The sequence below is a fragment of the Mercenaria mercenaria genome, chromosome 7, assembly GCF_021730395.1.
Source record: "Mercenaria mercenaria strain notata chromosome 7, MADL_Memer_1, whole genome shotgun sequence".
Classification (NCBI taxonomy): domain Eukaryota; kingdom Metazoa; phylum Mollusca; class Bivalvia; order Venerida; family Veneridae; genus Mercenaria; species Mercenaria mercenaria.
Window position 1 is genome coordinate 2,279,249 of NC_069367.1, and position 15,648 is coordinate 2,294,896.

General features: G+C 33.1%; 2 protein-coding genes across 2 annotated transcripts in view; one reads left to right on the forward strand and one right to left on the reverse strand.

Annotated features, from left to right (window-relative positions):
- LOC123555179 (uncharacterized) overlaps positions 1 to 15,648 on the reverse strand; it is a 202,738-nt gene that overhangs the window by 162,996 nt on the left and 24,094 nt on the right. The window lies entirely within an intron of this gene.
- LOC123555138 (centrosomal protein of 63 kDa-like) overlaps positions 1 to 15,648 on the forward strand; it is a 214,065-nt gene that overhangs the window by 54,825 nt on the left and 143,592 nt on the right. The window contains exons 3-4 of the mRNA XM_053548912.1: positions 12,126 to 12,272; positions 15,379 to 15,499. Of these exons, the coding sequence (XP_053404887.1) occupies positions 12,126 to 12,272; positions 15,379 to 15,499 (268 nt within the window). The remainder of the gene's footprint in view (positions 1 to 12,125; positions 12,273 to 15,378; positions 15,500 to 15,648) is intronic.

The window sequence follows — 15,648 nt, forward strand, 5'->3', positions numbered from 1 at the left end:
TACCTTCCTTTATTACTCTGACGGAATAATTTCATGTGTAATATTGAAAGTAATGCTTTTCTAACTATCTTATTATGCATATTCTGTGTTTGGACACCTACGTTGTCTATTTTTATCATAAAATTAAAAGGCCTAAAGAACTTTGAGAATTAAGTAATGCTGTAACATAAATCATATAATATGGAAAGAGCAGATTTTTCTTTATATATACGGACGAGTATTAGTGACAGATGTGTGTTATTCACTAAATCGAAATTCTGAGATACTAACCCGAAATTTTGACTCACCTGGCGCTTATTCTCCGCCGTACTAATGCCATTGCAAGTGAAATAACGATTTATGAATATTATATATTTATTTCGTTAATAGCTATAAAGGTGGGGTGCCGTATTGCATTTCATGGTAGTTTAAAAGTAGACTGCATACTTGTGTTTCCTTGTAGGTAAGAGTGCGATATCAAAATACACTGAATTTTTAAAAAAAAGATCTTGTCACACCTATTTATATCTCATCATACAAGAGCGACTCATTAATGCATTATCATCAAGGAAGTGTAAATAATACTAGTGTTTATAGAAAATGTCTTCGTTTGAAGTTATAATTTATTATGCTCATATTCATAATTCAAAAATGTTTCGAGCAGTTACCATACAATGTATCAATGTAAACATGAAACAAACATACTTATATGTATAAACAGTATTGTACATTCTGAGGAAAAATAGTATGTGTATACTTAATAAATGTACACTTATAGGTCCATAATGCATTAAATTTTTATCTAAAACAGATGAAACAGCTTTCTTATGCGTACTTACATTGTTAAAAAGCAATACATAAAATATTGCACATGAACTGAATTATAGTTACGCCCCCGCCCCTACCGCCTCCCCAGCACCGGCTTAAGCGGAGTTCTATAATAGTAAAAAAAAAAAAAAAAAAAAAAAAAAAAAACAGTGATAATTTGTACTATCACCAACTGGCATTTTTTTTACCGCATGACAACTATATATTTATATTATATTTAACGAAGTTGTTCATTAGGTGCAGACTTTCTACATTTAAATGTGTGTAAATAATTTAGAGGAAGCTGCGCATAGCATACCTTTAAAGGGACTGATATTCGTTTCATACTTTGTAAAAACATACTAAAAGGTTGTGGGGTATTTAGAATAAAAAATCAGTATTATTTAAGGTAGTGGACCCGTAATGACAATCGGCATTTTCCGTTCTATTACGTATTCTCCGTTTGAGATTTCGGCTTCCTTCGGTTGTTAAGGTAAGCAAATGAATTCTTTGTTATGGCCGAAGGATGCCAAATTCGCAAACGGAGAAAACCGAAGTCGCACGGAAATTGCCGATGGGCCATACGTGTCCACTTTTTATGAGCTGGTAAAAAATCCCACTTTTTTATGAGCTGTTGATTTTTTTTTTCACAACGTGGAGTTGTTTAGATATGAGTCCTAGAAATGAGTTTTCACCTTGTTTTTAATTTTTATTACAGTAACAGGAAATAAAGGAGCTTAATATATTCAAAGAAATTTGGCAAAAATCTGGAGTTGAGCTTCTTTAAAAAGGAGCAAAGGAGCTGAGCCTCTTTAAAAATCTTAACGTTCTTTTTTTCTGAAATTTATGTAAAAGGACAAAATGTATGTCATCAAAAGAGATGCACAGATATAGCCACTTTTACAAACATTTTACAAGTCATAAATTAAGTAGGACATAGTAAAATCGTAAAGTTATCTTTCATGGAAATTTAACTGCCATATTTTATTTGAGGGGGTTAGCTGCCTATGTCAACACAAGTTGTGTGTAAAATATATGTCTGTTGACTTTTGTTATTGTACCTTAAGTTTACTTTGGGATATATTTGATGTCGGGTTTTATTTGTTTAAACTGATTGCAGGATTGCCTTTTCTAGATGATGTATATTGTGTGGTTTTAAAGGCCAAGCTAAATGTAATTTCGTAAGATTTTAAGGCCATTTTATATGTAAAAAACATGCATCTTGTGTGATTTGTGAACATGTCACACTTTTTCATGCCATCTGTTAAATTATATCGAAAACTCAGTTCCGTATATATACAAATAACATTCTAACCAGAAGATAGCCAGGCACGTGTCCAGGTGGGGGGCCAGGGGGCCCGGCCCCCCCCCCCCCCCCAGCTGGCTGGCTAGTTACGATTTTTATTACTATGGGCCCCTCAATTAACAAATTTATACACCAGCGCAACTGGCTTGATTTGACAGCAATACACAGGCTAAAGAGCCATAAAACCATGTCCAGTAGTGGAAATTAGCCCCAGGCATGTCACAGGTAAAAGTTTATCTGTGCATGCTTCATTGATCGCTTGATCGGTACTTGATCGGGTAGTGGAGAAACTATTATGTTTTTTACTCTTTGGAAGTGTTATAAAATGATCAGAACATTGTTGGTTTTGTTTAGTAAATCTTAAAATGAATCTGAAAATTGAAACATTATGGTGGTTGTATTTTGTTTTTACATTAAGGCACATTCCCAAAATTTATTAATTTGATAGATATTTATCCGATCTTTTTATTTTACAACAATTATGAATTTGAAACTACTGTATCAATTTTACTCTTTTGGGTCCAATAACCTTACTTAAAAACTCTCATAGTTTTAAAAGTAGTTTCTCAGTAAATCTTACAAAACGCATCTAAAACTCGTTACTTATGAGGGGTTTTATACATGTAAATATCATTTACTAATATGTGCTATGATGTTATAGTTTGTACAGTCAAAGAAGTATAAAATACACATCTATTTATTTTTATAGATCTTTGGTACAGTTAAGAGTTCATTGTCATTTGAAATCTATGATGTAAATAGTATTTGTCATAACACTTGGTTTGTTTTGTTGGAAATCTAAAAACATTTGGCCATTTTGCAAATAGGATACCCTTAATAATTAGACTAGCCGCTAGACTGATAATTACGATATTTCTATGATTTTTTTCTTTTTTATGTTCATAGAGACAAAGGCCAGTCTATTCTAGAGATTTTCTAAGAGACTGATGTTAAAATTGTAATAGTGGACATAGTATACATACTGGCTCAGTTCACTACATGAAATCATAAGAATGTGAAAAAAATAATATCATAGTCAAGGAGCTAGTCTACTTAATAATCATCTTAAAACTTCAACATTTTTTTCAACTGGGTATCATACAGAAAAATAAGTCCATACACTGTGACTGTACAATCATACATACATTGAAAAGGCTTGATGAAATGATTAAAAAGTAGACTTTTCCTTAAATATATGATACATTCATGCATCCTTAAAGGTGTTTCAGGTAGCAGGAAAATGCATCTATTCATGTGCCATATTAAAAAATTTTCGCAATAGGGAGGGGTATCCCCTCCCGAACCCACCCCAGGTTGGGCCCCCCCCCCCAGCAAAGAAATCCTGCACACGGGCCTGGATAGCTGTATACAGAAGCAGAAAAGATCTATTTTTACTTGGGTCGGGTCTGAGTCACATCGATACAGTTTAGGTTACATGGTGATTTTCCAGCTGTTGTAGGAAAACAGCACGTGCAGACCTCAGTAGAACCACTAGGATGACCTTCCGGGAGCCAGCTAAATGGCTTCCTCAAAAGAAAAAGCCTTACACCCACTAGCATCGTTAGAAAAGATGAAATACGTGTACGAATTTTAATAAAAATGTAACAGAGAAAAATATGGTCGCCTAACATGCCTGCTTCTTAAGTATTCAGATTCTTGGAGACACATTTTTTTTTTAGAATTCCTGGTTATTTGTGACGCAAGAAAAGTCTCACGAAAATCCATACCTACGATTAACAAAGGGAAGTACATAAAATAGAACGAAAGAATATTAAGTCAAAAATATTAACGAACGCGCCAGGAAATTCATTTATTTTTAATTTCATTTTCGTGTCATGGTAAAGTTTCGAAAATCTGTCAAACTGTTTATTTTGATATTGAGACGGTAATTTGTCACTAGACGAGAATACATTAAAAAGACACATGATACAGCTAAAAATTGGTCAAGCGAAATCGAGTGTCTGTATCATCCTCAAAACTGGAGGGTTTTTGTAGCGTTGGTTGTCATTAGAAATAAATTACTAGATGGTAAAATGTAGATCTTTTCACAAGTGATACACTGATTTTTTTATACGTTTATATGTTATTTTTATCTTAGTAAAGAACACACATTAAGGCTGGATTCATACCTCGGTCTGATAAATTTTGCGATATATGAAATACTAAATTGTACATTTAGATCTATATACGAGAAACTTAAAGATATATTCATGATATAAATACACCGTAAAATATCACGAAGTTATTATTGAAACAGTTCGTCACCTTAATTCCAGAAACGTATTATAAGTTCATTTTTGGCAAACTCCAAACGCTACAACATGCACTTACTAACATGTGTATATATACAAAGAGCTATAAAAATAAATACTTCTTTGATATATATCGGTAAATCGCAGAGCCATAAAGGTCAGGAATTAAGATGACGAATAATCTCCCTTTAATTTATGTACGCCATTTGTAAGCAAAAGCGGGTAAGATGATGTGAAATGTTGCCAGTGTCAGTAGAGGATATTACACAAGTCGCGCTCAGCCCTCGAACTGTCTTTTCATGTTGAATTTATTTAACATTTTGAATAAAATGATAAGATGCGAGGCTCTGCCAACCATTTTATCGAGTTATTAAATTTCTATAAATCAAATGTAAGCTTTTCGAGTTTTCCAGGAGAAATGCTCTTTCTGACTTTTACAGGGTCAGGAACCAGAAATTCTATCCATAAGCCACCAAAATTGATGTAAATAGTACTTTAATTTGGCAGAAATTGATGCATTTTAAATAGAAATCGCAGTATTATTAAAGTTCTATCAGCAATACTGTACAAAGTATCTTTTCATAGTAAAAAGAAGTTGTAAATTTGGTCCTTTGTGCAAGGTCACAAGTTCACACCTTTTGTCAGGAGCATGGTCTTACCAAAAAGTACTGGTGCTGTGCAGTTGTTTTACTGGCTGGATGGTTCATCAATAGGTTTTACACTAAATTTAGCCCCAAACTAAACTATTATATGTTTTTAAGCTTTGTTTTAATAGTGACTCCATTTCTGTAAGGGAAATATACACATAGAGGCACAAACTAAATTTTATCCTCATTTCTTTTGTTTTTCACATACTGTAAAATCATTTAATTTCATGGGCATGAAATTTCGTGGTTTTAGTCAAAACGGCAAATTCGTGGGGATATGAATTCGTGGATTTCAACTTTTGAACATTAAATGAAAAGAAATTTTTCTTGTTCTTTGGGATTAAATTTCGTGGATTGACTCAAACGAATTAGTCCCCCACGAATATTAATGATTTCACAGTAATAAGTGTGTAATGTTCAAAATATTATATTCACATATGTTTGTTTGTTCATTTTTATCCTGCTGAATTTTTTTCACCCTTAGTTTAATTGATATTACATATCGCCAGCATAGGTTCCCTTCAGGGCGAATTTTCACCTTTTCACGTATGCTGAGTCGATAGCTCACGAGACGACCAAGTCACGTGATGACGCACATCAACAATATGTTTCGATAAATGGAGGATAACTTTTAAGTTTTTGCATAGGCAAATCGAAATAATAATTTTTTCTTGCTTCTTAAGAAGATATCATATGTACAAAATACCACGAGCATCGGTTCCACCACTCTAATATAATAGGTCGGACATTGTTGCTAAACAAACATATAGACTTTAGATAATCATGAGTGTTTCCTTAGTTTTTCTGAGCTGAATGAAATTTACGATGTATTTATAGAACTTAAAAATGTATGTATAACTTTCAAAAAGTCAAAAAGTTACCTTTTTCATGAAATTAGAGTGATTTCGATCTTGCTTAGTATTCTGCTTTGAAATCGTGACAGCGCAAATATATGAAAAGTCTAATGTCAATACAATTTCAAATTTTCTGTTTAAAATCAGATTAACTCAATTTTCTTATTACGGCAACAGCGATAACTAAAATGCCTCAACCCGAAGGCGATTTACATAATGCCTCTCTTATTACATGGAAATAAGTTTGACCCTGCACAAAATTTGTACAATCTTATCATTTCATGTTGGGACACCTAGCGAAAATTATTTAACACTTAAATAGATAACTACTTGCTACAAACATATTGTAAATGATCTCATTTCAAGGTAAAGTAGGTTTGAATGGCATATAATGAAAATAGTGCTTTGAGAAAAACTCACGGTTCAACAGCGCTTTATAAAGAATGATACAAACTTTATACAACAAGTAGACACCTACTGTGTTTTAATGTTGACAAGAGAGTTAAATCAAGCGTTTTCAAGATTTTATAAGATTTTTTTGCTCCACAATACAAGTAATTTTCAGCTTCAGCTGTTGTATGGGTACCATAAAATTGTTAATGATTGCATGTTGGTATTTTTCGTCATCTGATGATGGATGTGTGCCAAAAGTGTGTATTTATACAGGTTCTGTGTTGTTTTGTAGAGTAACTTACTGATTTAAATTAAAACAGCTGCAGCTGCTTATTCTTTCCACTGATTACAGAGGTCAATCCCTCACCAATATGGGTTTGAGTCTCACTCTGTGCATGTGAGGAAACTATCCAGCTGGCTTACAGTAGGTCGGTGGTTCAACCCAGGTGCCAACCCATTATGAAATAATCCACTTAGTGGGGTCTTCCTCCACCCTAAAAGCTGGAAAGTCAGTGTATGACCTATAACTGTGACATGCAGTGCAACGTTAAACCCAATCAACAGAACTAACAGAGGTCAACATCTTAATACACGTTTGTGTTGACAATCTCAACACGCAAGCATAGTACAGAATGCTCAAATCTGCTGCGATGCAATGCAGCAATACAGGTCTTCTTGGGCATAAAATTTTGTGGTTTGGGTCGAAACAACTGTTTTGTTTATAGGATATGAATCATGGATTTCAGCTTTTGAAATTTCATGGTTTGGGTCAAAACGACTGTTTTGTAAATAGGATATCAATCATGGATTTCAGCTTTTGAAATTTCATGGTTTTGTGAATAGGATATTAATTCATGGATTTCAGCTTTAGAATATCATTAACCTGCTTAATTTCTATAATGAACTTGTATTTGAAGAATGCGATGCAGCTATAATTGCCTTTGCCCATAAGTCCCGATTTGGTTAAGTTTTTATATGTGAGCTTTTGTCTTAGTAACCACTTATGGGAATGGATTGAAAGTTTACACACTATGATGATCTGACAGGCATGGTGGTACAGGTACCATAACTCTGTTTTGAATTAAAGTTCTTTTTTTGACTTTCAAATTCACTTAACGTACTTTAGTGACAAGGCTGCTGAATAGTTGAGGGTTGCTGTCCTTTGACAGGTCTTTTTTAGTTATTTTATTCTAGTCCACACACTCTCAGCTAAATTCTTTTTCATCTGGTAAGGTTTTATCATTGTATTGATCAGCTGTGAATATGTTTATATCAGAGCATTAAATTATCATATTACTATTAGATACCGGTACACGTTTGGGATTTCATTAAATGCATGTGTAACAAAATTAAAAAAAAACATATCCACCTTTTTCTCAGCCATGTCATCAGATATGCTTCCGGGGGAACAAAAGGCAGTAAATTACTGTTTTAAAATCCCATCCTATATTTCTCTCTCATCCCTGACTCTATAACAGCCTTATCATTCTATAGTATCAGTGAGACATTATTTTCTGTGACAGAGTTAGAGTTTCAATTTATCTTGAGCTCCCAGAAGCATTGCAAAATTTAGATGTATCTTTTATCAGGCAACAAAAAATTAACACAAGGAGATTGAATATAAAATGAGAGAATGACCAGATATTGCATTAGGCTTTAAAATAAATTGTTTGTTTCGGGTACCCCGACCTACTCTAAATTTTTTACCCAACCCTTAATGTTTTTATGGCCTTGGACGAATTCTTTTCAACTTTTAAACAAAAAGCTGCAAAACTGCACTTTTTATGCTTTACACATGGTCAGTTATATTAGAAATCAACTTACTGATCGATGTTCTAAAGGCATAACCTCCTTATTTGTGTTCAGCTTTTGACACAAAAATAATTTCTGAAAAGGCCCATTTAATAAAAAAATGATTACTGACCTACCTACCCTACTATTTTTTAGCATGTTACTGGAAACAAACAATTTTTTTTAGGTCTTATGAGTAGAGATTGAGTTGAGATACATTATGTATGAGTCCAGTGTTTTTAAAATCAGCTAGAATTATACCATGTTTAAACAAGTGTTATCTTAAGCAGACAATCAAGAAAAATTTGATTAATGTAAACAGGGCTTTAGAATAATTGTCTAGTTTAATGTTTTGCATTATGAATGCATCAGATTGTTATATCTTTTCTAAAAGCAATACAGTGTTAATCAAGACAAAACAGGGAAAAAACTTTCTTGCTACCACCAAGCCCATTACTTTGATGCCTGCTGATTTGATTTCCAATTAATAAAATTATGGCAGCAAAGTGGTTTTCAAATAGCCAAATTGCATGATTAATGACCATTGTTTAGAGTTTGGATCTTTTAAATACTGTATTCTCTCTTATACAAGTGCTAGGTTTGTTGCAAAATAGATTTTTATGTAAATTATTTGTATTCTGTTGTAACTCCCTTTCTCATCTTGTTGAAATGATAAGAAATTTAAAAGGGAACATGATTTATTAACTGAATGTGGGAATATGATTATTCAACTAACAGGAAACACAATTATTCCATTAAGGAAACATAATTTTTCTACTGGCTATGGAACCATGATTATTCTACTAAGGAAACATGATTATAAATCTACTGACTTTTAAAGAAATGATACTAGTCCATTGGCTAAGGAAATATCATTATTCCACTGACTATGGAAACATGATTATTCCACTGACTAAGGAATCGTGATTATTCTACTGACTTTTAAGGGTATGATATTATTCCACTGGCTTAGCTAGGAAACATCAGTATTCCACTGACTACGGAAACATGATTATTTCACTGACTAAGGAATCATGATTATTCTACTGACTAGGGAAACATGATTATTCGATTAGACTAAGGAACCATGATTATTCCAATATCCCATATGTTCCAGAAACTTCGCATTAAGTCAGAGAAAGTTTTTATTTAAGAAAACATTCTGTCTGTTTTTGTGATTTATTTTCTGGAGTAAATTGATACAAATTCAGAATGGATCATTTTCTTGAGAAAATCCCTTCACCTGTCTTAAAAAGCAGTTGTTTATATCAGAAAAAAATAATTAAATAGAACCAAGAGACACAGAAATGTGAGGAAAACATGAGGGGAAAATACAAACTTTGACAGTTGCTAGTTGTATTTGTTTAAATTATGAGAAAAAGGCTTGTTTCTTTTGCCTTAAGACTTAAAGTTTAAATGATTTTCTCAAAATAAAATTGTCTCATTTTATAAATGCTTTTATGTTTTTTTCTTTGTCTTTTTTTAAATGTACAGTATTTTTCAACACTAGTTTAGTTGGATGATGGCAGTCATTACTTGCCAGTGTAAACTGGCTCTCCACAAGTAAAGACAAAGTCCTAGTGAACTTGTTCTCCAAAAGTAAAGAGGTCAGTTTTTCACAAGTAAAGACAAACTCCTCACATACTTGTTCTCCACAAATGAAGACAAACTCCCCCACAGACTGCTTCTTTATATGCAGCAGAATGGTTCTCAGTATGTACAGACAGACACCAAACAAACTCCAAAAATGAAGATATACTTACTGCAGGCTGGTTCTCCACAAATGAAGACAAACTCCAAACAGACTGGTTCTCCACAAATAAAGACAAACATGCAAAATGTACAGACAAGCTCCCCACAGACTGATTCTCAAAAAAAGCAGTCTCAGTAACTTGTTCAGAACAAGTGAAAAATGTCTGATCACAGATTAGGTTATAAAAATGACCACCATTATATATCTGAAAATTTTTACGTAATTGAATAAATAGTTCTTTTTTAGGGTAATGTTAATACTAAAAGTATGTTAGCTTAATGGCCGTGCCTGCTGTCATACTTCCCTCACTTAAATAAGGCAGCCTGGTGTCATATATCCCTAATTAGATAATGCAGCCTTGTGTCATACTTCTCCAGTTAGATAATGCAGCCTAGTGTCATTATTCCCCTAGTTAGATAAGGCAGTATTGTGCCATACTTCTCCAATTAGAATAAGTTTGCCTGGTGTCATACTTCTCCCATCTAGTGTCATAATTCCCCAAAATAGATAAGGCAGCCTTGTGCCATACATCTCTAGTTAAATAAGGAAGCCTAGTGTCATAATTCCACTAGTTTGAAAAGGCAGCTTTGTGTCATATACTTCTCCAATTAGATTAAGTTTGCCTGGTGTCTAATACTTCTCCCAGTTAGATAAGGCAACCTAATGTCTAGACTTACAAAGTCTGTTGAGATCAAGTCATCTGTAATAAAGTTTATTCTTTCTTCATACTGACACTAATATTTTCCAAGAAAAACATTTTCTCTTCTCAACAGTCGGTAGAGTCAGAGGTAAGAGATATTGTAATTTTTTTTTAGAAAGTGCTATCAAAGAGGATTGATTTTATGGCCAAGTGATTTACATTTAATGACTCTAACGACTGATGCCAGTCTACCTAATGTCATACTCCCCTAGTTAGATAAGGAAGCCTTGTGTCATACTTCTCTGTTAGATAAGACTACTGAGTGCCATATTTCTCCCAGTTAGGTAAAGCAGCCTGTTGTCATAATTCACCCAGTTCAATAAGACAGCCTGGTGCCATATCTCCCCCAGTTTGTGTCTTATTTCCCCAAGTTAGATAAAGCGGTCCAGTAAAGATTGTCATAAATATTTCTCTTTTTCTTGCTAGCATGAGCTAATAATTTGAGGATGAAGAAATTTCCCCCCACTCCAACTGTTATATTAGCTATCTCTCTGCAAGCAGGGAGATAATATCAGTGATTTATTAAAAGACTGGAAACCTTTTTCTAAATTGACAAAATATAAAACACAGCTGATAAAAACTTTTATGTCAGTATCACTGTGATGAATCTTTGTTAATTTTTTTCTTTGTCATAAACCAGACAATATTTCCTAGAATATTAATTACATCGTTTCCTGAAACTTGAATGTCATATATTGCTTTTATATTATTTTGCTGTCCACAATAAAATGTTCCAGCGCCAATTAGGCACAAAACAACACCAGATTGACGAGCGTTGCATATGATATGGAAAGCCAATTAAGAAGCAATCTGTCATAGGAAAAGTTAATTAAGAAACAATAATTTTGCATGATAAAAAGTTAGTGATATCTTGTTCTAAGTTTATGATATGTTCAGTCTTGAAGAAGCCAATGTGATTTTGTTTCTGCTATGTGTTACCCACAGATGAAATACAGTAAAACACCGCTCGCTTGGGCAGTGATTACTCGAGCACCCAGACTTACTCGAGCAATTTGTGTCATTCACTTCCACTTCCCTTATATTTTGCATGTTTAGATGGCTCAAAATCCTGTATAGCTGAACCATTTTGCTTATTACCCTGCGACCTTAAGTGTTTGCCGTTTTGCTGTATATTATGAGTGTAACGATAAGCTAGTCTCAAGATGCAATATAGCTATATTGAGATGCAGAAGAAATGATATGGTACATATCGCAATACAAATTGAGTTCCATAAGTCAGCATTCATTTGACAAAATGAAAAAGAAATCAGTGTTCCTACACTTTACACTTGGAATTTACTTGAAGGTTTGCTTTTAAAGTTAAAGAATATTTTATTAATGATAAATTTGTTTAGTTAGTATCTTTAACGCTGATTGTATGAATGTTTTCATTCAATGTTTCTATTTTTAATGTATCATTTCTGTATCAAGAAACAGGCCTATTATACCATATGCATATCACCAGACTAATGTCTCTTGATACAGTGAATTTCGATATATTGTAACACTCTTATTGTATATTTGATATGGAAGTAAGTTGTATGGCTAATAACATAATATTCTGCCTGTAAAAGACGGTTTTGTTTTATAACACCAAACTTAACAACAATCCAACTTTACTATTTTTTCCTTTTTCGTTTCAGGTCCAACTACAGCTTGAATCTGATGATGCAAGGGAGACAATTAAGGCAGAGTTATTTACAAGTGACTGTACAGATAGCCTCCCTTGTGCTAGACTTGCACACACTGTACTGCACACAGACTCCCAATCTTACGTCACATTCACTGTGGTAAGGTTTTATCATTTTTCTTTGTTATTTTTAAATGACTCGGTCGGATGAAGGCTATAAATTACTTTTAATGTCTCTCACTATTGGAGAAAACTATTACAGAAAATGTACATTTTTTTTGTATTACTTATTACTGGTTTATTAAAAGTGAAGGCATGGGCCTGCAGGCAACAACTTGATTTGGTATTTATAAGATAGTTCATACACCAAAAGTCATATTCTATTGTTCATAATGATAACAAACTGTATTCTTAAAGAAAGATAATTTATAGCCAAAATCTGGATCCAGTTTGTGGTGCAAAAGGGAGACAAGCACTATTAATAGATCTGTTTAAGGCAGGTAAGAGTTCTCTTTCCTGTTGGAATAAAAAGACTTGTTTACCACCTGGCAAGTATTTTATTCATCTAACATATCAATTATTTAGATGCTTTAGAGGAAAATGTACTTAATGATTAGACCACATGATGGCACTATCACTTCCACAGATCTTACTCCAAGGAAAAACAACAGAACATTCTCACTAATGATTTGTGGGGTTAGTGGGGTCTAGTGCACTTGAAAAAAATGATGAGGATTCTCCACTTAAATTGCTGGGTAAAAATACAACCACAAAAAATCTGGATATTTATATAAAAAAATATGGTATAGGTTAAAATGATAATAAAAAAGAGCTTTTTAATAAAAAAGATAATAACATACTTGGTGATAATAAATTTCTCTAACGAGAAATAAACTTTAATGCCAGTGTTGTAAAGAATTGATATAGCTATTTTAAACTGTGCTTTTTCTGTTTCTAAGCAAGAAAATTCCCAGTTAAAGATCATTTTCTTTTTTGTTAAATAGTAGTCAGAAATAAAGACTTTAGAATTTGTCTTAGAATTAAAATTCTAATTTGAGACATTATCAGTAAATTCATTGCAATTATTCGTTTTTTTTTTTTGGTTTTTGCGGAGTTGTTAAAGATCTTTAGGGATTTATTGTAATCAAAGACGCCTCGAGGTTCGGTTTGGAACTAAGGTCAGGCTATTTATGCTCTCTATTTCATTGTAGAAAATTACAAGGCAATATTTTTTGTGAGTGAATCAATTTTGAGCTGATGGGAAAATAAGAGAGGCTATAAACGCTAATTTCCATAAAAGAGAGAGTTTTGTTTTTTATTACTGCACAGGGAGCTAAATTAAGTTAAAAGCTTAAAACTTAAACTAAAACATTTAAATATAATTTTAATAGTTTTTTTTATTACAGAATGATAAAAGTTTTGTTACTTAAAACCAAAGTTTGTCCAAAAATAATCATGCAACAAAATTTAATGTTCTTTTACGAGTATGTCACAGAATTAACAGTAAAACAGCCCAAACTTGCGATTCCAGAGACTTCATCAGGAGAATAAACGATATATATTAGGTAAAATGTTGGATAGTTTCATTATTCAAAACAAAGTATTTTCAGAATTTGAAACAAAATAATTTCAGAAAATAATCATTCAAGCAAGACAGATCAACTTCAGATCTTAAAGATTTCATTACGGGAATAAATATTGGTTACTGGTAGGTACAACTTCGGATAGTGTCTTGATTTTACTGAGAAAAATGGTCTCCCATCCTGTATTTTCTTATACTAACAAGATTACTGTTGGAACATAAGATTTTTGAGACTTAATTATTTGAAGGGATTGAATTAAAAAATTCAGTTGGTTGGACCAAGTTTTATTGCACTGCATTTGTCATTTCATAGTTTTAAAACTACAATTTCATGAAAGTGGCTAAGAACTTTCTTACATGGCAATTATATTTTGGCCATTTTTAGCTTGACTATTCGAGGAATAGGTACAGTAATTACACTCGCCCATTGGTTGGCATTGGTGTCCGCATCCTGATTTGATTAAGTTTACTATGTAAGCTGGTCACAGTTGTCTTTAATTTACTGTGATAAACTGACTTGCAGTACACGAATTTCACAACTGAATTTTGATTTTTTACAAAATTATGCCGCTTTTTCAACAATTTTTGGGTAAGTATTTGTATGTAAGTTGGTGTCTCAGTACCCAGTGATGGGAATAGATTGAAACTTTCCATACTATATCACTGTCTACAGTGATGTACTGACATGCATTGTACAGATTCCATAACTATTATGCATGTATACAAAACAATTATCCTTTGCTTTTATTTCACTTTTCTTTCAGTTAACTTTCTTCACTAAATTAATAGTGAAAGGGTATTGAATAGTTGAGCACTCCTGCCTCTTTATCTGTAAAATTCAGCTTTCATATACACATGTATTTTTTGTGTCCTTACTTCCCTCAAAGAACAGTTGTACCAGATGGGATTTGAAAACTGGCAGTAAACATTATTTGAAGAGATATCTAAGATAGAATCTTTGCTGTGGAAAATGCTGAATTATAATGCAAGAGGGAATAATTAAATCAGAAAATGGACTTATATTGATTATGATTTATAGTGTTGTCATAAAAAAATGAATACAGCCCTTCATAGAGTAAAAAGTGTTCCATCAGAAAGCAAGTTATTAAAACTCCATTAACTGTGTGTAAATGTACTCTTTGAAAGCGGTTATGAAGGAAAGGTGGTATTTTCTTTAATTCAGTAGATCAGTATTTTGCTTTGTCTCCGTGATTCTAGGCCACAAATTGATTTTCTGGAAACACAAGTTATAAAATATTATGACAGTTGAATCAAAATGTCACATTTTTGTTTCTATATAAAACTCAGTAGCTGATTCAGGATTTCGGTTATGGGATGGTGTTGCAAAGTTCCTTGCACTGGCAAAGAAGAAATGACTAAAATGCCTGAATGTATTGTCCAGATTTATCAAAAGGTTTGTTGGGCGAGGAAGGAGTGTGGAGCAACTGGCTGCACTCTCCCTTGGACCCAGTCCTAAAACTATCTCATGTCAAGATATTTAGCTATATAAGGATCACATATCCAGTTTCTTATTTTTGTTAAAAAGTTCATTCAACTCATTTTTGCAGTTCAGAAATAAATTCTTGCGTAACTCTCATTGCGAATCATGCGGAAATGCCTGAGACAGTCCATAAAAGAAGCAGAATGAAAATGTTCTCATGTCTAAATATTTTGTTCTTTACAGCATCCAGGAGACCAAGACCAAAGGTTTATCTTTGTCACTCTGGTGCTTGTTTCCATGTTGTCATGCATCTTGCTCACCTGGATAATCAGGAAGTGGATGAAATGGAAATACAGGCAACAAGGTAAGACATCATTACACAGTTTGTCCACGTCTGTGAACTTTTATCATGCTGGACACGATTGGTTCTGCCTTTGCGACCAGTGTAGATCATGATCAGCCTGCACATTCATACAGTGTAATCATGATCTACACTGTTCGCTATTCAGTCAG